This window comes from Carassius auratus, unplaced genomic scaffold, assembly GCF_003368295.1.
Source record: "Carassius auratus strain Wakin unplaced genomic scaffold, ASM336829v1 scaf_tig00000492, whole genome shotgun sequence".
NCBI classification, from domain to species: domain Eukaryota; kingdom Metazoa; phylum Chordata; class Actinopteri; order Cypriniformes; family Cyprinidae; genus Carassius; species Carassius auratus.
The window spans coordinates 161720-187891 of record NW_020523304.1 but is presented as its reverse complement, the minus strand read 5'-3'; the positions used below and the strand labels follow the sequence as shown (position 1 = coordinate 187891).

Below are 26172 nucleotides of genomic sequence, written 5' to 3'. Positions count from 1 at the left end.
AGGTCTCAATCATACAATATGTCCAAAAATACAACATCACTCTCGCTAAACTAGGACTAAGTTATATTTTCTGTCCTATTTCATATTTATTTTATAATGATTGTTTTAGTATGGAAAATTCTCACAATTCAGTCTATCGGTGTTGACATTCTTCTGGAGCCTGCTGGTCCATTTTGTCCATAAATGAAAACCAATAAATTATTGACTTCTAAACAAACATAGTGGTGGATTTTGATGTGAGATGACAACAAGGGATAGACTCTCATTCTGACGGCACCCATTCACTGCAAAGGATCCAATGGCGGGCAAGTGAAGTAACGCTAAGTTCATCAAATCATTTCCAATGAAGAAACAAATGCATTTACATCTTGGATAGCCTGATAGTGTGTATTTTTATTTTGGGTGAACTTTTACTTTACTAAGACAGTTCAGAAATGCTGAGTAGGATATCTTGTTGAAACCTCCCCCACAGACTAACACCTGTGTACTCTCCTCTGACCCTGACTGCAGCTTGCACAAACACAGTGATGTGGTTTTCACTGTTGAATTCTGTGGTTAAAAGCAGGAAGCCTAACAGGATTAACATATCTTTAACTCTAACAGTCAAAAAAGACATGTAGAATCATTAGACTTGTCAGCACTGTAAAAAAAAAAAAAAACAGATAAAGACAAATACCTTCAGCTATAAATTCATAATTTTGGCTATTTACAACAACATTATAAAATGTTTTAATATTAATTATAAAGGTGATCACTTCAACAGACTCACCCCTCTGAGTGAAGAGACTGTCTGTTAGTGGATCTGTGCTGAATCTCTTCATAAACAGCATCAGTCGTCGTCCTGTGTCTCCTCTTAGAGAGAGCTGTGAGTGTAGACAGACAAACCTGCTGTCAGTTCACAACACATGACTGATCACACACTGAATAAGACACAATATGACAGTCTCTGGATCTCTCCTACCTCTCCTCATCACTCTGTTCTGCTGAATCAGTATAAGCAGTGGCACTAAGAGCAGTAAGAGCACAACTCCCAGAACAATCACAAGCACTGGGGGGACGGAGAGAGTTTGTGGAGGAGAGACTGATGTTGAGCGCACTGGAGGAGAAACTGGAGGAGAAGCTGATGTTGTTGTGGCAGGAGAAGTGGACACTGACAAATCTGGCAAATCTGTCAAACAAACAAACACATTCAAAATTATGATTGATAAAACTGCCTAAAATTAATTATATTTGTTTGTGTTTTCCTGTGACCTGCACTTTGTTGGAGCAGTCAGTGTTGTTTTTTCGGAGAGAGAGGACAGTCCCACAACCCAGCTGCCTGCAGACCACCTGAGGAGCAACCCTTGCCTCCACTCAGTCTGAGACTAACATCATCTAAAATATACACAGCATACATCAAGAGACTCATCAGTTATCATGTAACAGACAATTTACAATTGTATGGTGAAGAAAAACCAATTAATAATTTTATATTAATCTTACTATTAAAACTTGAACACTGTCTTTGGTAAGGAGATGCTGAGTATGTTAGATGACTCTTTGAAGACTCGTGATTTTCTTTCATTTAGAACATGTGAAATTAAAACTTTTAACTCAATTTCAAATTGGCAAATAAACATTTATGAAAACGAAATAAATAAATAAAAACGAATGAATGTATTATTTTTATTTACTAGAAAAAAAATACAAAAAAATGAATAAAATCATTATTAATCATTAAATGAATTCTTACCAGAGCAAGTGATATTGGCCATCTCAGTATCGTAACAGTTGTTCTGGCTTATTATAATACTGGAATTCCAGATAAATGAGCTATCAAAAAGAATTGTGTAAAACTCAGTAGCCCTATGGAATTATGACATTAGAACAAATCATATGAATATGATAAGTATGAACAGTATTTGCATAACACTAAATTGAAAAATACACTTATAATTATTTTTTTTTATTTTTATTTAATTGTATTTATTCATCTTGGGTTTCATCAAAAACATCTTAATTTGTAAAGAATTTTCATCAAAAACATTGAGTAAATGACAGAATTTTCATTTTTGGGTGAACTGCCATCCCGTAACCAGGGTTGGGGGTAACACATTACAAGTAATGCCAGTTATGTAATCAGATTACTTTTTTTCAGGTAACTTGTAAAGTAACGCATTACTTAATTTACATTAAAATATCAGAGTTTCTTTTCAAAAAAGTGATGCCAGTTACTTTGTTTTCCCATTCATTGACTGGCAAGTCTCCTGTCCCCATATTGGGAGAAATCGGAAGTACAGAGGTGTTGTGTGCTCTGTGTGTTCATGATGTAGTTCTAGACTAAATGTAAATGTGCATTAATTCATCCCACTCACCAGAAAATTAAATAAATACAATAAAATAAACAAATAAAAAGATTTAGTATTCATCAAAATGAATTAAAACAGTGAAATGCAAGCTCAGCATATGTAAACTTCCAATAATTAAATGTTAAATAACACAAATGTATCTAATCCCATTTTATTAACTAATGTCTTTGTTGCTGATCTTTGATGATCCAGTTCAACCAAACTAACAAGCAACGACGACTTTAGGTAAATTAACAGTAGTGCTTCATGTGTTTTTTTTTTTTTTTACTGGCCTGTCAAACACACACATTAAAATAAACTCTTAAGTTACAATGAATATTATTATGCATACGTATGTACATTTAATGAAGATAGCATCAGCAACAGCATCAGCAACATCAAATATGTGATAAACGCATTCATAATTACATTATTATTATTATTATTATTATTATACTATATTGAGAAGACTATATTTGATGACAACAACAAATATATTATAATATAATTATATATAATAAGAAGCCCATGATTATTATTTTTTTTATGTTTTTTTTTTTTGTTTTAGCTTCTACAGCCTATAATTACTTTGAATATTATTATGCAGATATAATACATTTATTATTATTCACAACAAGTACAAGTACATTTACAGATTAATTTCAGTGATAGGAAAAGATGTGGTTTTGTGAGAGCTGAGAATGAACTACAGACCAGAGCATAATAATAATAATATCTACATGCGCATTAATGCACACACACACACACACACACACACACACACACACACACACACACACACACACACACACACACACACACACACACACACACACACACACACACACACACACACATATATATATATATATATATATATATATATATATATATATATATATATATATATATATATATATATATATATATATATATATATATATATATATATATATATATATATATATATTGGGATATATGATAAGTGGTTATACATTCAAAAGGCAATGTGAGGAAAAAGTGCTGTTAAATGTTGAAGACTGGACTGATAGAAATTGACAAAAAAAAAAAACTGAATTCATACAATTACAGTACATACAAAAAAATTAAGTGTTAGGATTTTTTTTTCTTTTTAATTGCTAAGTATACAGGATAAACATTTTAAAATGGGATTACAAAATCAGTACAATTTGTAAAACCTCTGGAAATAGAAATTTCATTTAATTTTGAAAAGGCCAGAAAGATAAACTTAAATAAAGTTTGTAGCTAAAGTTAATTGATTTAGTTCATATTATACAAAATGTAATGAACAATTGAATTGCAGCTAACACATACGGTTCATAAGACCACAAACACTTTCAAAGTATTTGAGGCAGTGGGTGCTTTCAGTTATTCAGTCGCTTCATGTTTTCTTTGCAGCAACACCACATCATCATAGTCTGTTATTAGAAAACAAAAGCAAATTAATGCATCGATATATGCTTTTAAAAAAGTATTACAATTAACTCATCAATTTTGTCAGTGAAGTTAAATGAGCAACTGTGACCACAACAATTCAATACATAAAGCAATTCTGTTTCAAAAACAAAACAAAAACAAAAACAAAACAAAAAAAAAAAAACAATACAAATTTCAATTTAAAGGGTTATTTCACCCAATAATCAAAATTATGTCATTAATAACTCACCCTTATGTCGTTCCAAACCCGTGAGAGCTCCATTCACCTTCAGAACACAGTTTAAGATATTTTAGATTTACTCCAAGAGCTCTCAGTCCCTCCACTGAAGCTGTGTGTACGGTCCGTCCATGTCCAGAAAGGTAAGAAAAACATCTTCAAAATAGTCCATGTGACATCAGAGTGTCAGTTAGAATTTTCTGAAGCATTGAAAATAAATTTTGGTCCAAAAATAGCAAAAACTACGACTTTATTCAGCATTGTCTTCTCTTCCGGGTCTATTGTGAGATTTCGAAACACTGCAGTGTAGTGATATCCAGTTCCAGAATGAATCACTCGATGTAACTGGATCTTCTTGAACCAGTTCACTAAATCGAACTGAATCGTTTTAAACGGTTTGCGTCTCCAATAAGCATTAATCCACAAATGACTTAAGCTGTTAACTTTTTTAATGTGGCTGACACTCCCTCTGAGTTCAAACAAACCAATATCCCGGAGTAATTCATTTACTCAAACAGTACACTGACTGAACTGCTGTGAAGAGAGAACTGAAGATGAACACAGAGCCGAGCCAGATAATGAACGAAAGATTGACTCGTTCACAGACTAAATCTAATATATCTTAAACTGTGTTCCGAAGATAAACGGAGGTCTCACTGGTTTGGAACAACATAAGGGTGAGTTATTAATGACACAATTTTGATTATTGGGTGTACTAACACTTTAAGGTTAAATAAGTGACAATAATGTACCAAACATATCACTCACATATTCCCTGACATTCTTCAGATTATCATACTTCACCCCTAACACCCTCTGTAAATAAAAATGTGTCTATTATTAAATAAACAAGTTTATATACTGTATATGTATGCAACTATAATTTGAAGAAAAACGAAAGAAAAAACATAACATGTTTGTATGAACTAGGATGAAATTTGACACCCCCTACCTGCTTTATTATTGTAAAACTGTGGTACAATGAAGACATCATCATAGTTTTCTGGTAATTCATCTACAGCAAAACAATGACAAATGCAATGCATTCATTAAATGTACAAAAACTGGATGCATATTCCTAATTAAAATGAATATAAATCAAATGTTAAAACTTGTAGAAATAATTATAAAGAATAATATTAACCTGTACCATGATAATGTCTCAATCCAACAGTAATTATGTCATCATAATCTTCAGGTGTGACTTGTTGCTCTTCTAAATTAGCTAATGGAAAAGACAGTAAAACAGAGGCCCAGTATTTATTTAAAGTATTTATTCATTTAAAGGGTCATATGACACGATTTCATGTTTTCCTTTCTTTTTGGAGTGTAACAAGCTCTTGGTGCACAAAAAAGATCTACAATGTTGCAAAGACCAAAGTCTCAAAACCAAAGGGATATTCTTTATCACAGTTAAGGCTCTGCCACGCCCCCCTAAAACAGCTCATTCAAACTCGCCCACATCACTACGTCACTGTGTGGAAATATTTGCGTAATGCTTCCCAAATGTTCACACAAAGAAAGAAGGCATGGTTTCAGCAACCACAGTTAGTGTTGAAGCAGCCATGTCAGGGAGATGCTCTGTGTATCTAGGAGAAAGCACTTTATTTGGCCTTCTGAAAGTATATGCATTTAGGAATCTTTAAGATTACTTACAACAGAACATCAACGCATTTTATGGATGACCGTTTCGTGAACCCAGGAGAGGAAGTAATTTTGATTTTGCTAAGACAATCTGCCTTTTCTGAATCAGTAACTGTGAGAATGTTTTGTCTTTAGTTTAAGTATTTGCTATTGACTGTTCAAATGTGTTTTGCCCGTTGTGTGTATGTTTGTGTGTGTGCGCGCAAGCATGCGCATGGATATGTGTGTGTGTGTGTGTGTGTGAGAGAGAGAGAGAGAGAGAGAGAATAGGACAAGATCACATACAGTGGAGTTAGCTGTCTTAACTGTCCGTGGCTTGTGTTCTGCAAACACATACGAGCTTCATCACTGTGTCTGTAAAGTGACTCTGTTGCCCTTTCGGGCTTGAACTGATGGTAAAACTAAGGACATAATTAAGCTCTTATTTTATTTAATTAAGCAATTTTAAATAATACACAAAAAAGTCCCACAAATGAATCAATGTGATTTACTCTACTCACCCCTCTGAAAGAAATTATGACCCAGTTGGCCTCAACACATCACACACTATGACACTTACTCACCCCTCTGAGTGAAAAGACCATGTCTGTTTATGGGTCTCCGCTGAAGCTCCTCATAAACTGCCTCAATCTTCATCTTGTGTCTCCTCTTAGAGAGAGCTGTGAGTGTAGACAGACAAACCTGCTGTCAGTTCACAACACATGACTGATCACACACTGAATAAGACACAATATGACAGTCTCTGGATCTCTCCTACCTCTCCTCATCACTCTGTTCTGCTGAATCAGTATAAGCAGTGGCACTAAGAGCAGTAAGAGCACAACTCCCAGAACAATCACAAGCACTGGGGGGACGGAGAGAGTTTGTGGAGGAGAGACTGATGTTGAGCGCACTGGAGGAGAAACTGGAGGAGAAACTGATGTTGTTGTGGCAGGAGTAGAGGACACTGATTCATCTGTAAAATCTGTGAAAAGAGAAAGACATTAATACTCACGTAAATTAGTGATTTATATAAACTAATATTATTAGCACTAAAATTTTCAAATATTTCTCAGTGATTGATGTGACCTGCACAAGTGAGTCCAGCGTGCTCTTTGTGGGAGCAGTCAGTGTGGTTTTTCAGGGAGAGAGGACAGTCCCACAGGTGAATCTCATTCCCTCTGCACTCGACTCTGTTCATCCACACAACACCTTCACCAGCACCAAAGACTGAATTCCCATCAGCCCTCAGTGCTGCTCCACAACCCAGCTGCCTGCAGACCACCTGAGCATCACTGATGTCCCACTGATCATCACAGACTGAGCCCCACACAGCGTTATGATACACCTCCAGCCTCCCAGAGCACAGGCCCTTACCTCCACTCAGTCTGACAGCTAGGCGTTCTAAATTATTTAGACAAGACAGCACATTCATCACCAGCAGATTATTGTTAGAATAGCAGCAACACTGGATGAGATCAAATGCCCAAAAAACACAATTACATTAATACAGTACATTAGGGGTGGACCAACGTCTGTGCTGGAAAGCCACAGTCCTACAGAGTTTAGCTCCAAGCCTCCGACCCTGATGAAACACACCTGAACCTACTAATAAAGGTTTAAGGGTTACTAAAAAGCTAAAGGCAGGTGAGTTTATTTGTATTTTTTTTTTTCAGCTAAATTCTGCAGGACTGTGGCACTTAACATTGACCATTGACATACAGCATGAGTGCTAAGATATTCTATGTCATCAAATTAACTTACCTGAACTCTGTCTCTGGTGGGGAAATGTGGACCAAGTCAGATAGCTTTGAGGGGACACATGACTTTTCTGTTCTGGAATTAACATAACATAACGATATGATATGATATGATATGATATGATATGATATGATATGATATGATATGATATGATATGATATGATATGATATGATATGATATGATATGATATGATATGATATGATATGATATGATATGATATGATACGATACGATACGATATGATACGATACGATACGATACGATACGATACGATACGGATACGATACGATACGATACGATACGATACGATACGATACAATACAATACAATACAATACAATACAATACAATACAATATAATATAATATAATATAATACAATATAATATAGTTGAAAGCTTTAATCTGACTGGCTGATGATGCGTTCTAAGGTGGGCACTTATTTTCAGGGAAATGCATGGTGAACGTAGCCCTGAAGAATAGGCCTATAATTGTTTTTTTTTTAGATGGCTGATGTTTTCATCTTTTTATGGCACAAATTGAGCACAAACAAAAGGATTTAAACTCCATGTAAATTATAGAAAGAAAGAAAGAAAGAAAGAAAGAAACAGAAAAATAAAGATGTCACTGCTGCAAGGTTTCTGTAATGGCACAAACCAGCACAAATCGAGCACAAATGAACGGCACTGGTTCATTTGGAGAGTATGAAAAATCTGGAGAGATTTGGACAGCAGGGAGTGGAGAGGAACATCATTGCCCCAAATTCTGTTTGTTACTTCTAAAAAGGGAAAACATATTTTATGTTTTTATTTCAATGGCACACACCAGCACAAATCGAGCACAAAAAAATTACAATGGTTTTGTGCGAATTAGATGAAAACAATTGTTTATTTTTAAGGAAATAAAATCTATAAAGCATTTGTATCTAACACAAACAAGCAGAGAGCAAGCGAACTGTGCTGATTTGGAACGATTTGGGCAACATGGGGTCACATGGTCAAAAAAACAATGTTTAATATCTCAAACACCAAACCAATTAGCACAAACGGATTGCATAGCATAGTTTGGTGATTATTTCTTTTCTTTTATTTTCTTTTCTTTTCTTTTCTATGCCAACTTCACGGAGGTTAAAGTAGTGCACAAAGAAAAAGAAAAAAAAATCACAAAGAAAAATTTCAAACAAAATTAAAAAAGAAAAAGTGCACTTTCAATTCCTAGATCCCCCTTCCTCAAATCTTACCCTGCAGGTCCAATGCACTGCAGAGTTTAGCTCCAAACCTGATTAAAATCACCTGTCTGCCATTTTCGAACGATCCCAAAGACATTGGCTGCATCCGAAAACTTAGGCAGGTGACTTGCTGCCTCGCTGTCTTATCAGGCAACGACTTTGCAGGCAGCGTTTTTGCATGAAGGCACCTCACGAAACTGATTTCAGACAGGCTTCTGAGGCAGTGTAATGGTTTAATGATCTACAGCAAAACATAGAGAGCTTTGGTGATAACTAAGTGAATATTTCATTACTGCAATATTGATTTGCAATATTTCTAGAAATGACATCAAAAGTGGAAAACGTTGATCAGAAACATACATTTACACACAAACTGACCACCGACCGCAACTTTCAGACGCCATCTTTCTTTTGTTTGCTTAACTCTCACAGAATGTAATGCACAGGATTGTGGGATATCAAAGGCAGCGAAGGATACATCTATGCTGCCTTAAAAAATCGGCCAGATGAAGGCATCTCAGGAGACAGGAAGTGAAGCTAACATTGAATTTGGACATGCCTTGATGCCTCACGACCTTGAAATGCGTCCTCCGAAGGCAGCATTTTTCAGTTTTCGGATGCATCCATTGATTGACACTGATTAGCATGCTCAGGTGTGTTTGATTAGGGTTAGCGCTAAACTCTGCAGGAAAGTGGATCTCGAGGTCCAGATTTGAGGATCCCTGTCCTAGATGATGCACTTAAAAGGGTTATCAGATTCCCATTTTCCACAAAATTATATGATTCTTTAGGGTCCTAATGAAAAGTCTATAACATGGTTAAAATTTCTCAATGGTAGAAAAAATCAGCTCTGTCTTTAGCGCACTGTTCTACTCAATGTTGCTTTAAATGCTAATGAGCTCTGTTCACCCCGCCCATCTCTTCCGTGGGGTGACAAGCCATTCTCACGATACTGTTTACTTTAGCCGTGAAACTTACTTACTAGCATAGTATAGGAAAGGTGATTTGCAAAGATTCAATGAACAACAAAATTTGCATCTAACGACCCTTTTAAATAACCAAAAAATGAATGTTGTGAAATGTTGGACACTTCATGGAATCCGAGGTACCACAAGAAAAATTGAAGATGAAGATCTAAGTGCACGTGAAGGAGTATAAATCTGGAGAAGTTGAGTAAGGTATTGTGGTGCAAGATTATGAAGTGCCTTATAAGTGAGTAGCAAGATTTTGAATTCAACTCTATATTTTACTGGAAGACCGGAGAAATGTGATCAGTATAAGGTGTTCTAGAGAGAACACGAGCTGCAGAATTCTGAACCAATTGAAGCTTATTCAGCAATTTGGAGGGAATACCTGTGAAAAGAGCATTGCAGTAGTCTATACGTGAGGTGACTAGTGCGTGCACTGCAGTATTATTATTTGAAAGAAATGGACCTGAGAGGAAGGACAGATTGCAGTATTATCAATGTGTAAAGAGAAACAATTAGATTTAGACACAACAGATCTAGTGCCAACAAGCAGAGCCTCAGTTTTATTGCCATTTAATTTCAAGAAGTTTGCTGAAAGCCAGTCTTTAATTTCAGCTAAACAGCTTGACAAAGATGGCGGAGGAAAAGAACCGGTAGGTTTGGCAGACAGGTAAAGTTGGGTGTCATCCGCATAACAGTGAAAATGAATACCATATTTCCTTAAAATATTACCAAGAGGGAGCATATATATATGGAAGAGAAGTGGGCCCAAAACAGAACCTTGGGGAACACCAGTGGTGACTGTAGATAGTCTTGAACCAAAACCTTTTAATTGAATACGCTGACTGCGTCCAGATAGATATGAAGTAAACCAAGACAGAGCAGTGCCAGTAATACCAATGGAAGCTAATCTGTCAAGAAGTACGCTATGTGAGACAGTATCAAAGGCAGCGCTCAAGTCAAGAAGGACAATATATATAAATATATTGTATATTGTGCCATTTGGGATGCAGCTCTACTCACAATAGTGTTCTAAGTACAAAAATCAGACAAATACCTTGACACATATCATCTGATTGATGTCTTGAGATGTGGTAACTGTAGTATAAGTGGAATAATTGAATCCGGTTCGCGTGTTGGCCGCATCACCACTTTAATTTTCTAGTAAATCAACAGCCCATCGTCAGATATTCCTTAAAAATTACCTGAACAGGTGATTGTGGCCACTTCATCCCCTTTGCAGTCATTCTGTCCCCAGGCTAAAGATGGACAGTGCCACAGACTTGAATCATGTGGTCGACATGTAACTTTATCCAGCCAGTTAGGAGCTGATTTCAGTCTTGGTGTAGAAGCAGACAAAAGACCAGATCTTCCACAGTTCAGCTCTTGACAGATCAGACTCACTGTGTCTCTGTCCATCTGGTTCCAGCACACATTACCCCAGGATCCATTGTAGAAAACCTCCACATTCCCTTCACAGCCCTCAGATAACCTGACCTCTTTAAACTCTAGATGGAAACATATATACTCAGCTTTCACCCAAACTAATTTTTTACAACCACTGAAGAATTACACATGGGTGGCTAAAATACTCCAATGCAATGTTTTGACCCAAACAAAATTAGCAGTTTATTAAAGATGTGTGCTGTTATTTTATCTTTTTTTTTTAACACCAGCACATAGTTTGTCGAGATGTGTGCTCACTACTTTAGATTTTTTTTTTTTTTTACACAACTGTCTACCTGAGCACACGACTCCAACATCCTCCTTGTGATTACAGTCATGTTTTCCCCAGCCTGATGAAGAGCAGCTCCACAGGGACGTCTCATTCCCCTCACACTCCACCTCATCCAGCCATATGTGTCCAGAACCAGGACCAAACCAGGCTGGTACCTGCTGGTTACTGAGGGCCACTCCACACTGCAGCTGTCTGCACACCACATGGGCATCTTTAATATCCCAGGAGTCATCACACACTGTCCCCCATGAGCCGCTGTGAAAAACCTCCAGCCTCCCTGCACAGTCTCCCCCAGAACCCACCAGCCTGATGGACCCTCGACCTGATATTCAGAGACAGAAAAACACATTATTGATCATGAAAATCTGGAAAATCTTTGCAGATGTTGTTCTTCTCACCAAGGCAGGTGATGTACAGCTGTTGTGTGGAGCTGCAGTTGAGAGTTTGTGGAGAGCTGCAGTTCCCCAGATGAGCTTCACTCCCAGAGCACTGGAAGCCCGTCACACACTCATGACTGTGTTCAGGACTGGATGAAGAGGAGCCGTAGAAGTTCAGCACAGAGCCACAGCCCAGCTGTCTGCAGACCACAGAGGATTCAGTGAGACTCCAGGAGTCCAGCAGAACTCTCCTCCAGACCTGATGGAGGAAAACTTCCAGCTCCCCCTCACACTGTCTTTCTCCAGACAACCGCACCAGTCCATCATGAAGAGCCAGTGAGGAATCTGAAATGTGTTAAAATGTAATGAGATTTAAAAATACATACATTAAAATACATTAAATATTTTTCAGTAACTAAACACTTTCAGCGTCTAATAGGTTTACCAGAGCAGATGACTCCAACATCTCGTCTGTGAGAACATTCAGCTCGACTCCATGAAGAGATGGAACATTCTGAGAGTTTTGTTTCATTCCCGTCACAATCAAACACATCAGCCCAGATTTCACCACTTCCCTCTCCAAACCAGTCTGATCCCACAACAGTCACAGCAATCCCACAATTCAGCTGTCTACAGAGGACACTGGCAGCTCTAGTATCCCAGCATGCATCACACATTGTGCCCCACCAAGTAATGAACTTAAGCTCAACTCTTCCAGAACAAGAGTCTGAGCCGTTTACCAGTCTGAGATCTGTGTAACCTGCGCAAATAACTTTAGTCACTACATGGCCCATTAGAAAAATATTTTCTTTACGTGTGTAGAATAATGTAAAGAGGGTTCATATTATTACTTAGTCATTCGGTAACAATGTAGAAAATAATTTGGGGGAAAATATTTTGTAATATAATACATTTAAGACAGAATATCTTACATCTAAGACACAAAGTATCAAAAACAAAGGAAAAAACACTTAATCGTTAAATGTGGGTAAACCAATCAGGAGCTATTTGCACTAGTTTGAAAGTAAAAAACAAACAACCAGGAACATGGGGAAAAATGGGTACAAAAAAAAAAAAAAAAAGTGAAAGCATGAAAAACTGACCAATACATTCAACAACAAAAGAAGTAAAGGAAACACGTGCACTATTTATACACAATAACAAGACCTGGAGAGCCTGATCAAGAAAAATCCAATAAACAAATGGACTACAAAATACACAGGAAATTACATAAAAGTTCAGATATGAAACAAGGGACATTTAATGTAAACACTTTACCAGAACAATTAAGGAATATGTTGTCACTGGCACAGGTGTGTTTGCGTGATGATACTGAACAGAATGAAATCTGAGATTCATTTCCTCTGCACTGTATCTCTTGTGTCCACATCTGAGCGTCTCCTTTGTCAAAAGCAGCTGCTCCCAGCACCTGTACAGGAGCCCCACAGTCCAGCTCTCTACACACAACCTCTGCATCCTGCTGGTCAAAGATAGCGTCACACACTGACATCCACGTCTGATTATGAAGTATCTCTAACCTCCCAGAGCAGAGGTGAGGTCCATTAACAAGTCGAGAAGGTGTATGGCCTGTTTAAATTACATGAAGCACAGCGCACAGTATACAAAACACGTTGGCAATTTAACACCTATAATAACAATACAGATATGTTGATGTTTCACGTAAATCTTTTTTATTTTTGCATAAACAAGTGGAAAAAAACAAACAGTGTAATTATTTGAAGTACAACACTATTTACCTGAACAAATAACCCCAGCATCCATACTGTGAGTACAGACATGTATGCTCCATCCTGATGACCCACAGTTCTTCAATGCTGACTCGGATCCAGCACATAAAATAGTATTCACCCAGATCGGTCCTGATCCCGGTCCAAAATGAGCATCACTCACAGCATCTACAGGTTCTCCACAGTCCAGCTCTCTACACACCACTGCAGCATCAGCCAAATCCCAGAAATCATGACACACTGTTCCCCACTGACCTCTGTGAAGAACCTCCACTCTACCAGCACAGCGACTGTTACCACCAACCAATCTCACATTTTTTTTATCTAGGTGACAGAAGAAATAGAGAAAGATTACACGTAAAGTTATATATATACTTTCATATTATTTTAACTCTTACCAGCACACATAAGTTTCTGGTCATTGTCATGTGAACAGTTGTGTTTGTGTGAGGTTGAACTAGGACAGATGTGAATCTGAGATTCATTTCCTCTGCACTGAATCTCTTGTGTCCACATCTGAGTGTCTCCTTTGTCCAAAGCAGCTGCTCCCAGCACCTGTACAGGAGCCCCACAGTCCAGCTCTCTACACACAACCTCTGCATTCTGCTGGTCAAAAGCAGCGTCACACACTGTGTACCATGTGTTCCCATAAGAAACCTCCAATCTTCCAGAGCAGCGAGAATTTCCAACAAGTCTGACACCTTAGGTAGCAAACGATAAATTCTAAAAACAGCCTGACAATACTTTCATAAACTTAAATATCTACATTCTGGATCCAGATTCATGTCATTAGTTGTCTACCACAAATTTTCATTTTTTTATATTAAAATGAATCAAAGTAAAATAATTAAGTAGTTAATTTAAAGGGGCAGTTCATCCAAAAATTAAAATTCTATCATTCACTCACCACCATATTAATTAAAATGTATATATATATATATAAAAAAAAAAAAATTCCAATGGAACACAATGGAACACACAATATATATAAGCCTGAATGCACTGTAAGCCACTTCGTCTGCTAAATGTGTAAATAAAAAAGGTGGGGTTTAAAGCGGCTCACCTGAGCAGATGACCCCTGCATCTTTAGAGTGATCACAGTCATAAAAACCCCACTCTACTGATCCACAGAACTTCAGTGTAGACTCTGATCCAGTACATAACATAATACGACTCCAGATTGGTCCTGATCCTTGTCCAAAGTAAGCAGAACCCAGAGCATCTACAGGTTCTCCACAGTCCAGCTCTCTACACACCACTGCAGCTTCGGTCATATCCCAGTCCTCTTGACACACTGTTCCCCACTGACCTCTATGAAGAACTTCTACTCTACCAGCACATGAATTGTTACCACCAACCAACCTTACTTTCATATTTTCTATATAATGAATAGCAAGAAAGAAAAAAAAGAAACAGATGTGGACAAAGGGAATGCATAATGCAAACAGAAAAAATCCCTACAGTAAAAATGTAAATTTATTCTACATTTAGGGGAATTAAATTAATTTTAATTTTACATTTAACAAAAATAAATTGCTCAAACCTGCACACACAAGTCCAATATTATTTTCATGAGAACAATTGTTTTCATATGATGGTGATTTTGGACAGAGGTGAATCTGAGACTCATTTCCTCTGCACTGAATCTCTTGTGTCCACATCTGAGTGTCTCCTTTGTCAAAAGCAGCTGCTCCCAGCACCTGTACAGGAGCCCCACAGTCCAGCTCTCTACACACAACCTCTGCATCCTGCTGGTCAAAGACAGCGTCACACACTGACATCCACGTCTGATCATGAAGTATCTCTAACCTCCCAGAGCAGCGAGAACCTCCAACCAGTCTGACTTCTGAAAGAACATAAAAATAACATCATTTAAATTAGGGAACAAAACCAATTTTATGATATTATATTTTCTTCATTAATTATTAATCATTTTAAATGCCACTGTTTGTTGAGATAAAATGTAAAAAAATTGATAAAATTATAAAATGATAAAAAATTGATAAAATGTACACATATTTAAAAATATTTTAAGTGGAAATTTATTCACCCCCATGGAATTCACAAAAAAACACAAACATACAAGATAATGCAACTTTTACAATAGAATGGTTATGATGTATTTTTGTGATCACTAATTCTCATGTCAGTTTTATGTCCCAAGTTCGATAGCTCTGCCAGCTGTTTTTCTATAATAATACAAAACTTTGAACTTACCTGAACAAATAACTTGAGCACTCTTATCAAGACACTCATCATGAACACTTGATTGCATGGATCCACATTTCTTAAGAGTAGACTCTGATCCATTACACATTGCATTTTTTATTAAGATGGGTCCTGAACCAAGCCCAAAATGAGCATCACCCAGAGCATCTACAGGTTCTCCACAGTCCAGTTCTCTACACACCACTGCAGCATCAGCCAAATCCCAGCCAACATCACACACTGTTCCCCACTGACCTCTGTGAAGAACCTCCACTCTACCAGCACAGCGACTGGAACCATTTACCAATCTCACATTTCTTTTGTCTGTGAGTGTGTGTGTGTGTGTGTGTGAGGGAGAGAGAGAGAGAGAGAGAGATTAGCATTGTGTATTACACAAACTTTGACCATTTGATCATTTTTTTTTAAATATAATTATTTGTACTAAATAACATTTAGCATTGAACATATAGCATAATAACACTGTCATTTTAAAAGTTAATGTCTCTCTTTTTATTAGTAAAAGACAAACACATTTTCTTGTCCCCCTTGAAAAATTTGATTATTATAGTCCATATTTTTTTCCATTTTGTTTTTATCTAGTGTAAACAGCAATTTTGATGAGCATAATGTAACAATGCATCCACTGAAATAAAAAATAAACATACAGTATGCAATCCGATAACCTATTTGAAAACCTCAAGTCAAACTATTTTGGTAGAGCTGAAGGAATCACATTCTGTAACTTTCAGATTTTAGAAAGCTGGATTTTGATATAGCCTCAACCAAAATATTTTCTGCTACTACTGTCACCGCTGTTTCCGGTGGACAAGACCACAGGAAACAGATGATTCTTCTGCCAATCTGACTTTGCTGTAACCTGGAATTTAACTACTGGTTTCATCTGGTCAGAGGAGAACTGCTCCCCCAACTGAGCCTGGTTTCTCCCAAGGTTTTTTCTCCATTCTGTCACCGATGGAGTCAGTTGCAACTATTTAAAACTATGTCAAACATCATCATTTAAACTATACTGTTTTCCCTCGAGTTGACTGCAAATGAAACTGACCTACTGAAAATGAATCACTGTAGCATCTATGGCAATAAAGTTCTTATTTGTTGCTTAATGATTTGGACTTTAACTCAGAAACTGTCAAAAGGGAGATAAAGGAAATATTTTGACATTTTGAAATCTTACCAGCACACAGCAAACCGATGTTGTGGTCTCGTGAACAGTAGTTTTCATGTGATGGTGATGTTGGACAGAGGTGTATCTGAGACTCATTTCCTCTGCACTGAATCTCTTGTGTCCACATCTGAGCGTCTCCTTTGTCAAAAGCAGCTGCTCCCAGCACCTGTACAGGAGCCCCACAGTCCAGCTCTCTACACACAACCTCTGCATCCTGCTGGTCAAAGACAGCGTCACACACTGACATCCACGTCTGATCATGAAGTATCTCTAACCTCCCAGAGCAGCGAGAACCTTCAACCAGCCTGTCTTCTGAATAAGAAAAAAAAATGCCATAGCTATATATTCATTCATTCATTTAACAGATTATGAATTGTCAAACAAATGTTATTTTTAATCGTTGAATGACTAAATAATGAGAATCAAAATGTTAACAAAGCAAGCATCTTAATAATAAAAAAAAACATATGTATTAGAAAGCAATATGAAAAGCACAAAACATACATAAATATAACCTAAAATATGAAATATACTTTACCTGAGCAGATGACCCCAGCAACTTTAGAATGATCACAGTTGTGTTTATCCCATCCCAATGAACCACAGTTCTTCAGTGTAGATTCTGATCCAGTACACATGACATAACTCATCCAGACTGGTCCTGATCCTGGTCCAAAATGAGCATTATACAGAGCATCTACAGGTTCTCCACAGTCCAGCTCTCTACACACCACTGCAGCATCTTTAAGATCCCAGAAATCATCACACACTGTTCCCCACTGACCTCTGTGAAGAACCTCCACTCTACCAGCACAGTGACTGTGACCACCAACCAACCTCACATTCACATAAGCTAAATATTGAGCAGAAAGAATAAAGATTAAGTAACTGAAGAGAGTCTGAGGGAACTATTTATTCCTTATAAATTTGCATTGTTTGAAAGACAGGTGTATTCTGTGATGTCGGGGATGTGTATTATTAATATTATTATTTTTTCTGTTTGGTTTTTTTCACAAAAAAAATGTGTGCTCACAGTCGAATTTTCTTGGGATCTATACATACAAAATTAGTTTTCTCCCCTTTTTTTGTGGTATGAATTTAACAAAAGCCATTTCAAAGTATTATAAACAGAATACTGTTTAATCACGGGGAAAACAAAGTTTCACCTTTGATTACACTTACTAAAAATGTATGCATTTACATGAAACCACTTACATAACTTTATCACGCATAGAAACTACAGTGTTCAAACTGTCAATTTCATCGTCAGTCAACCCAAGCGACTGACATGTTAATGTATGGTTATATAGTACAATGACATTTGACAATTTTTATTTTTTTTTTTGCACTGTGAGAATTAAGCAGAGATCTACTAAAAACATGACAGGGAAAAAAATTTTAATAATGCATGCCACTACGGGTTTCATAAATAAATAAACCCGATTAAATATTAATATTTTAGTCATTACAAGACACCACATTACATTAAAGCATAATTGATTATATATATATATATAAAACACAATATTCAGAGAATGTCTAAAACAGTTTTATCTTTTTCTATTCCTTGTCTACTCACCAGCTGTAGTGTGTATTACATCTACAGACAGTAAAATGAGTGTCAGGCATCTCCCCATCATCCTCATCCTCAGCATGATTAACTCAACACCCAGTGTACAAGCTCCTCCGCTCTGAAGATACAGAAGTACAGGCATCCTCTCAAGCCCCCTTAATGAGAGAGAAAGAGGCCCAACACCCCCTAATCACACTCGCTATTACCTTATTAGACACAACAGAGGAAATCATCAAACAACTTCAGTGACAAATCAGAGGACGCTTTTCTGATTTTCTCCATATATATCAAAATAGTAAGTGTTGATGAACTCCTCCTCCTTCTCAAGACACATTTTATATATAAGTAGGCAGGAAACTCTGCAGTTTATTTACCGCATCAAAGCCCAACACCTGCAGAGACTAGATAAACAACTAACTGAAAATGGCCTAAAAATGTCTTTTAATGTACACATATGTTAGCATGATATTAACACGTAATAAATTCAAAACAAAATAAACTATTTTTTTAAGTACCCTTTTTTAAGCCTCTTGCTGTGTAATCTTTCATCTCAATCTCAAAACAATTGCTGAGACTAAAGTGACATTTACTCAAATTGCACAAAATTGGTTTCTTTCAGGTGACCCACAAAAACCATAATTGTCAGAGTTAAGATAAACGTCTTGTTCACCTTGTGACCAGCAGAGAGAGCTGCTGTGCTACATTTCTGCTGAAGTATTGCACATTGATTCATGGACAAAAACTTCTCTAAGTTTTAGTGCTTCTTGTCCAGAATGTCTGGACAGTATGGACCAGATTTAGCCATTCAATTTGAGAAAAATAAGTACAAATATAGTGGTTGTCAAAAAAGGTTTTTCTCATGAAATGGCGTGCAGAACTCACTTTTGTATATTTATCATCACTGACATTTACAAGCGTGAATATATCAACTCACGATTATCTGTGCATTAATTAAGTATGAATAATGCATTTTTGTGCCACCATATTGTAAAGTGTTACCCAAAAGTTAACAATACTAGCAACCTGAAAAATGGAACAATAGGGGCACTTTAAAAAGCTGAGATTACATATTGGGTTCTCTTTCGAGGGACCTTGAGAAGGGAGCGAGACGCTGCGTTGCTTTGTCATACTTCCACCATGCCTGAGGCCAATTTACAGTACTTCAGCCAATCAGAAACTGTTGCTGTCTGGTCTAGGCCTCCTTTATTGCATCCATGATATTCTGTCAATGTTTGTAGTCATATTGTTAGCTATGTGACAACACAAATAGTTAGAACAAGTAATAATAATAAAAAAAAAGTATCCCATGTTTACAATTAAATATACTGCTGTACTGCCTATTCTTCTGCCAGAGGTCCTAAACATCTTGTTTAGATACATGAAATCATGGATCCAATTAAATTCCAACATATAAAACATTTAAAACTGACTCGGTCCATACTAGAAGGGCTTATAGTGGGCTATTGTTGGATCTTTCAGCAGGACAAAGATCCACAAACAAACCTCAAAATCAAAACAAACGTGGAACCAACATGGAGCAGTGAATCTGAAGGATCTGGATTGAATCTGGATGAAGGAAAGGTCTCTGATCTCTTGTCAGATGTTCTCCAAACTTATCAGCCATTATAGGAGACAATGCAGAGCTGCTATTTGGCAAAAGGAGGTTGCAAAAAGTACTGAATAAAGGAGTATGATTTTGGCCAATGTGTATTAGAGAAAAACATTTATTTCATTAAGGGATTTCTGTCCCATTTTAAGTTCTTATTCTCCAGTGAAAGACTAGATTTTTGTATTTTTTTTTTTTTAAATAAAAGATCAAAAGGATTAATGATACAGATTTATTTTCACAGAAGCCTTGATCATATTTACCATATGCATTTTGAGCACAACTGTAAATGTCTTTTATTAATTACAAAAGACATACTTTACATTCCACATTTAATGACAAAAGTAGTATGCATTTTGACTCCCACACAGCATCATCAGTTATCAAGACAAGTCAAGAGCATTTTTTTTTACAGATTTCACAACTTCAAGATGAGTTTAATTATCTGAAAATGTTTAAGACATCATGACACAATATGTATAATAATAATCTAAAATACACAATAGATGTAATTTTTTATAATATAATTAAAATGCACAAGTTATACATGCATATTTTAATAATCTTAATTACGAAAGAAATAAACCTGTAGCAAGATGTCTCAGTATATAAGTGACCATAATTCTCTGGTATGATTTGTTGCACTTCAAAAAGAGTTAAAAAGAGTTATTGTCACTGATGGAGATTTAAGTACAAAATGTAAACATCGGTGGAATGCAGATAAAACATTAAACTTAAACTCTCTGGACCCTTGGTTGTGCTTTCAGTTATACAGTTTCTCCATGTTTTCCAGGCTCCTCCCCCACATCATCATAGTCTGGAAAACAAGATTCAAATTAAATTAGCTAAAATGAGCAGAGCAATTCATCATTTAAAGACTAATTGCAAACACTAAATAAAATAAAGATTCAGTGTATGGTATAAAAAGTTCAAATGGTGTTTAATTATGTCACTCATACATTACTTTACATTTTTCATATCATCATACTCCACTAAAACATGCTCTGATATAAATGTCGCTAATATTAAATTGTCTTTGCCAATATAATTTCAAGAAAACGGAAGGAAAATTATTCTAATTTAGCAAGGAATATTTTAAAATCCTTACCTGTTTGAACATTGAAGAACTGCTGTACAGTGACGACATCATCATAGTTTTCTGATAATTCTTCTTCAGTTAAATAATAGAAAATAAAATGCATTCATTAAAAGTACACAATTTGGAGAGGCACAGATTGCAATATCCTTAGCCGATTCCAATTTCCATTTTTTTCTGTACCGATTTTGCCAATTCTAATTTTCTAAGAACTACAAGCAATTCAACAAAAAAAAAAAAAAAAAAAAAATTATATATATATATATATATATATATATATATATATATATATATATATATATATATATATATATATATATATATATATATATATATATATATATATATTTATTTTTTTTTTTTTTTTTTTTTTTTTTTTTTTTTTAACAAAGGAATACAGTACTGTGTAAAAATTTTTTAAGGCAGTCATTTCTATCTTTTGCTGTAGTGTGTCAGTAATAAATATCAGTTTACATTTCCAAACATTATTTTTGCTATTAAATTTAATAACCCAGTGAGACTTTTGTTTGCACAAGGAGTCTGACAGCACCCATGCTCCACACAGAGATCTGATCTCATCATCATCCAGTCTGTCTGGAATAACATGAAGAAACAGAACAAACTGAGAGAGACTAATCCAGAAGAACCGTGGCAATGTCTACAAAACACTTCAAGAAACCTGCAAAGCTATAGTACTGCCTTCAAAAATAATGCTATAAATATATTTTATTAATGAACTTATATTAACTTAACTAAATTAAATCAACATTTGATTTCAGGTATCTTAGCAGGTTGGTTTCTTGAAGTGTCTTGGAGACATGTTTTTGTATGCGTTTAATTATGCTGGTTGAGTACCCACTTTAAACTACATTGTGCAACAATATTATTGCTTAAATTTCCTAATGAAATGAACAGAATTTTAAATTGGAGACTTTGTTTTATATCAAAAGTAACAAAGTAAGAAAACATAGGCTATTGCAATTTATTGGAAGGTGTTCAGTCATCAACTGAAAATAGCATAGACCAAACTCCCTTTTTACAAGATGCAATATTGGTCATGGGTGTCCCCAGGATGTGATTGTGAAGTTTCAGTAAAAAATTGTCCAAAAGATCATGTTATAACAGCTCTAAAATGTCATTTTTGGGGTGCGTCTAAATGTATCACTCTAAATGCAAATGAGCTGCATATTCCTGCCCCGTCTCCAGAAGACATTTTTGGTGGCCAAGTTTCAGTGTTTCCATAGTTGTATTTGTTATTGATGTTTTAATCAGGCTTCTTGTCCGGTCAGGCAAGTAAATTTCTCTCTTATAAAAAAACAAAACAACAACAGAAAAAAAAACTACTTGTCCCAGACAAGCATTGATACATTAATCGAGCCCCATGGTTTAGTTTGGCCTTGCACATATTATGAATTCAGAACTTTGTGTTTTCTCCACTCACAGTGAAGAACTTTCAGGACTATGTTGTTTACGGATGAATGTGAGCGTAACTGTAATGTCAAAATGGAAAATCTTGGAATCGGCAAGACGTGAGACTGGCCATTTACTGGTAAGGGACAATCACGCGGAATATCAGCTGATTCCGATCCCTGGCCGGTCAATCTCTAGTTCACTTGTACTATTAGAAATCAAATAAACAGTGTTTAAATGTAGAAATAAATAACAGATTTAAACCTGTAGCATGATGTCTCCCACCAGCAGTGATCGCGTCATCATAATCCTCTGGTGTCATTTGTTGCTCTTTTAAATTATGCAGTAGAAAAGAAAAAATGAGCAGAGACTAAGTGCACAGTTCATAAGCCAGACAGGTAATTTAATTAAGTTAATTTCACTGACCTTTTGTGGTGGTGATGTCATTATAGTAGTCAGGGGTGACTCCTACTGAAGAGTTTGCTAAAAATAAATTGTCGATAAATTGTAATTGTTAATAATTAAATTTAACATGCATTTTTTTTTAGAATATGCTTGTGCCTTCTAACCTGAAATAAGTTTATCAACATCTTCATACCCAGAATGCTGTTCTTTAGAAAGGACACTTCCTGTTATTAGGGAATTAAAACCATCAGACACATGATCACAATCATAAATCATCCTAAATCCCCAATACTTTTGGATCATAAAGGCTAACACTAACTATATATAATTTCAATGCACAAAACATCCCTCAAAGGAATCAGAGTGATTTACTCTACTCACCCCTCTGAATAAAGAGATCACCCTGTTGATCTCAACACACCAGACACTATAACACTTACTCACCCCTCTGAGTGAGGAGACTATGTCTATTAGTGGGTCTCCGCTGAAGCTCTTCATAAACGGCCTCAGTCTTCATCCTGTGTCTCCTCTTAGAGAGAGCTGTGAGTGTAGACAGACAAACCTGCTGTCAGTTCACAACACATGACTGATCACACACTGAATAAGACACAATATGACAGTCTCTGGATCTCTCCTACCTCTCCTCATCACTCTGTTCTGCTGAATCAGTATAAGCAGTGGCACTAAGAGCAGTAAGAGCACAACTCCCAGAACAATCACAAGCACTGGGGGGACGGAGAGAGTTTGTGGAGGAGAGACTGATGTTGAGCGCACTGGAGGAGAAACTGGAGGAGAAGCTGATGTTGTTGTGGCAGGAGTAGAGGACACTGAAACATCTGGCAATATAAAATTATTTAATTGATAAATTATTTAAATACACAAATATTACTTAGCGCTAAACTGATAAAATAAATAATATTTCTCTGTGATTGTTGCGACCTGCACAGGTGAGTCCAGCGTGCTCTTTCTTGGAGCAGTCAGTGTGGTTTTTGAGGGAGAGAGGACAGTCCCACAGGTGAATCTCATTCCCTCTGCACTCGACTCTGTTCATCCACACAACACCTTCACCAGCACCAAAGACTGAATTCCCATCAGCCCTCAGTGCTGCTCCACAACCCAGCTGCCTGCAGACCACCTGAGCATCGCTGATGTCCCACTGATCATCACAGACTGAGCCCCACACAGCGTTATGATACACCTCCAGCCTCCCAGAGCACCGGCCCTTACCTCCACTCAGTCTGAGAGGAACATGATCTACAGTAAAACACACACAGACAGAACAACAATGTGTGGTCAGGCGTTTACAACATGCAGAGATAAAATCCCGTCATTGTCCCCAGAAAAACAAATACATTACATAGGCTGTTATGATGCTATTTTCCTCAAAGTTAAACTTACCTGAACACTGTTTCTGGTGGGGAGATGAGGACCATGTCAGATAGCTTCGAGGGGACTCATGGCTTTTATGTTCTGTAATCAGTTCATTAATTTATACATCAATACATAGGCCTATATATTATCAGTTTTAAACTCTATCTTGCTCTTTCTCTCTCTACACACACACACACACACACACACACACACATATACAGTACACTGAACAAAAAGATCTAAGACTTTTTCTATGTACACAAAAGGCCTATTTCTCTCAAATATTGTTCACAAATCGGTTGAAATCTGTGTTAGTGAGCACTTCCCCTTTGCCAAGATATCCATCTACCTCACAGGTGTGGCATATCAAGATGCTGATTAAGATAGCATGATTATTCCACGAGTGTGCCTTAGGCTGGCCACATTAAAAGGCCACTCTAAAATGTGTAGTTTTACTATATTGGGGGGTCTGAAAATCAGTCAGTATCCGGTGTACATTTTAGATTGGCCTTTTATAGTGGAATTTTTTGAAAAAAGCTGATTTGGAAAATGGTCCTTCTCATTAGGGATAAATTCCCCTTCACTGTAACCTTGAAGCATTTTTAATTATTCAGTTGTAAAAGCAGATTGTAGTTTCTGTAGTACTTGTATAACAATTCGAATGTATTTCACATCTAAAAGAAAGGCTACATCCACAGCTTTTCCAAGACTTGGGCCAGGCACTTTTAAATGGCAGTATCGGAGCCGATACCAATCCAGAATATCAGATCGTTGCATCCCTACAAAATAGTGCTTGTGGTTTTGGTATATATTTAATCTTGAATTTTTTTTTTTTTTTTTGCATCAGTTTTACCTGAGCAGTTGATTTTGGTGACTTCATCTTCATTGCAGTCATTCTGTCCCCAGGGTGAAGATGGACATTGCCACAGATTTGAATCATGTGGTCGACATGTTACTTTATCCAGCCAGTTAGGAGCTGATTTTACTCTTGGTGTAGAAGCAGACAAAACACCAGATCTTCCACAGTTCAGCTCTTGACAGATCAGACTGACTGTGTCTCTGTCCATCTGGTTCCAGCACACATTACCCCAGGATCCATTGTAGAAAACCTCCACATTCCCTTCACAGCCCTCAGTTAACCTGATCTCTTTAAAATCTTAAAGGAAATGAAAACAAATATCAATTTAAAATCCTTTTTTTTTTTAATTAATTATACAGCAGTCTAGTTTTTACCTGAGCACACGACTCCTACATCCTCCTTGCGATTACAGTCATGTTTTCCCCAGCCTGAAGAAGAGCAGCTCCACAGGGACGTCTCATTCCCCTCACACTCCACCTCATCCAGCCATATGTGTCCAGAACCAGGACCAAACCAGGCTGGTACCTGCTGGTTACTGAGGGCCACTCCACACTGCAGCTGTCTGCACACCACATGGGCATCTTTAATATCCCAGGAGTCATCACACACTGTCCCCCATGAGCCGCTGTGAAAAACCTCCAGCCTCCCTGCACAGTCTCCCCCAGAACCCACCAGCCTGATGGATCCACGACCTGATATTCAGAGACAGAAAAACACATTATTCATCACTAACAACTGAAGAATCTGTCCAGATGTTGTTGTTCTCACCAAGGCAGGTGATGTACAGTTGTTGTGTGGAGCTGCAGTTGAGAGTTTGTGGAGAGCTGCAGTTCCCCAGATGAGCTTCACTCCCAGAGCACTGGAAGCCCGTCACACACTCATGACTGTGTTCAGGACTAGATGAAGTGGAGCTGTAGAAGTTCAGCACAGAGCCACAGCCCAGCTGTCTGCAGACCACAGAGGATTCAGTGAGACTCCAGGAGTCCAGCAGAACTCTCCTCCAGACCTGATGGAAGAA

The 26172-nt window shown here is 36.9% G+C and overlaps 4 protein-coding genes and 1 long non-coding RNA gene across 5 annotated transcripts; all 5 read right to left on the bottom strand.

The window, feature by feature from the left end:
• Nucleotides 1–4770: 4770 nt before the first annotated feature.
• LOC113069027 (uncharacterized) lies at nt 4771–5221 on the bottom strand. Its single transcript, XR_003279646.1, has 3 exons — nt 5153–5221; nt 4955–5017; nt 4771–4818 (listed from the first exon to the last, which is right to left on the bottom strand). It is a non-coding gene; the product is annotated as an uncharacterized LOC113069027 (long non-coding RNA).
• A 1855-nt stretch (nt 5222–7076) lies between these two features.
• LOC113069016 (scavenger receptor cysteine-rich type 1 protein M130-like) lies at nt 7077–12161 on the bottom strand. The gene is made up of 6 exons (XM_026242001.1): nt 12119–12161; nt 11717–12040; nt 11323–11640; nt 10786–11088; nt 7390–7461; nt 7077–7093 (listed from the first exon to the last, which is right to left on the bottom strand). Exons 1-6 carry the CDS (start codon nt 12159–12161, stop codon nt 7077–7079), a joined length of 1077 nt encoding a protein of 358 aa, XP_026097786.1.
• A 1065-nt stretch (nt 12162–13226) lies between these two features.
• Nucleotides 13227–15278, bottom strand: LOC113069015 (scavenger receptor cysteine-rich type 1 protein M130-like; the record flags this gene model as incomplete). The annotated part of the gene is made up of 4 exons (XM_026242000.1): nt 14987–15278; nt 14507–14821; nt 13453–13767; nt 13227–13282 (listed from the first exon to the last, which is right to left on the bottom strand). Coding segments are annotated over exons 1-4 (924 nt in total), but the record flags the coding sequence as incomplete, so codon positions are not given.
• Nucleotides 15279–20604: 5326 nt separating this feature from the next.
• On the bottom strand, nt 20605–24022 carry LOC113069017 (antigen WC1.1-like). The gene is made up of 8 exons (XM_026242002.1): nt 23864–24022; nt 23563–23760; nt 23369–23464; nt 23089–23148; nt 22946–23002; nt 22784–22849; nt 21122–21184; nt 20605–20830 (listed from the first exon to the last, which is right to left on the bottom strand). Exons 1-8 carry the CDS (start codon nt 23973–23975, stop codon nt 20781–20783), a joined length of 702 nt encoding a protein of 233 aa, XP_026097787.1. The 5' UTR covers nt 23976–24022; the 3' UTR covers nt 20605–20780.
• A 753-nt stretch (nt 24023–24775) lies between these two features.
• Nucleotides 24776–26036, bottom strand: LOC113069014 (scavenger receptor cysteine-rich type 1 protein M130-like). The gene is made up of 4 exons (XM_026241999.1): nt 26033–26036; nt 25529–25846; nt 25149–25451; nt 24776–24804 (listed from the first exon to the last, which is right to left on the bottom strand). The coding sequence occupies exons 1-4, from the start codon at nt 26034–26036 to the stop codon at nt 24776–24778; spliced, it is 654 nt and encodes a 217-aa protein (XP_026097784.1).
• Nucleotides 26037–26172: the final 136 nt, after the last annotated feature.

Bases quoted from the DNA above. Each gene is read 5' to 3' on its own strand.
- LOC113069016 (XM_026242001.1), bottom strand. From the start codon at position 12,161: ATGTTGGAGTCATCTGCTCTGGTAAACCTATTAGACGCTGAAA. The intron at 12,041-12,118 runs GTGTTTAGTTAC...AACACATTTCAG, and splicing joins AAACCTATTAGACGCTGAAA to ATTCCTCACTGGCTCTTCAT. The intron at 7,462-10,785 runs GTAATTTTTAAG...TGTTAATTCCAG, and splicing joins GGCCACAATCACCTGTTCAG to AACAGAAAAGTCATGTGTCC.
- LOC113069017 (XM_026242002.1), bottom strand. From the start codon at position 23,975: ATGAACAGAGTCGAGTGCAGAGGGAATGAGATTCACCTGTGGGACTGT. The intron at 23,761-23,863 runs GTCGCAACAATC...TTATATTGCCAG, and splicing joins CGCTGGACTCACCTGTGCAG to ATGTTTCAGTGTCCTCTACT. The intron at 22,850-22,945 runs GTCAGTGAAATT...ATAATTTAAAAG, and splicing joins TGACATCACCACCACAAAAG to AGCAACAAATGACACCAGAG.
- LOC113069014 (XM_026241999.1), bottom strand. The intron at 25,452-25,528 runs GTAAAAACTAGA...ATTTCCTTTAAG, and splicing joins TGTAGGAGTCGTGTGCTCAG to ATTTTAAAGAGATCAGGTTA. The intron at 24,805-25,148 runs GTAAAACTGATG...CCACTATAAAAG, and splicing joins CACCAAAATCAACTGCTCAG to GCCAATCTAAAATGTACACC.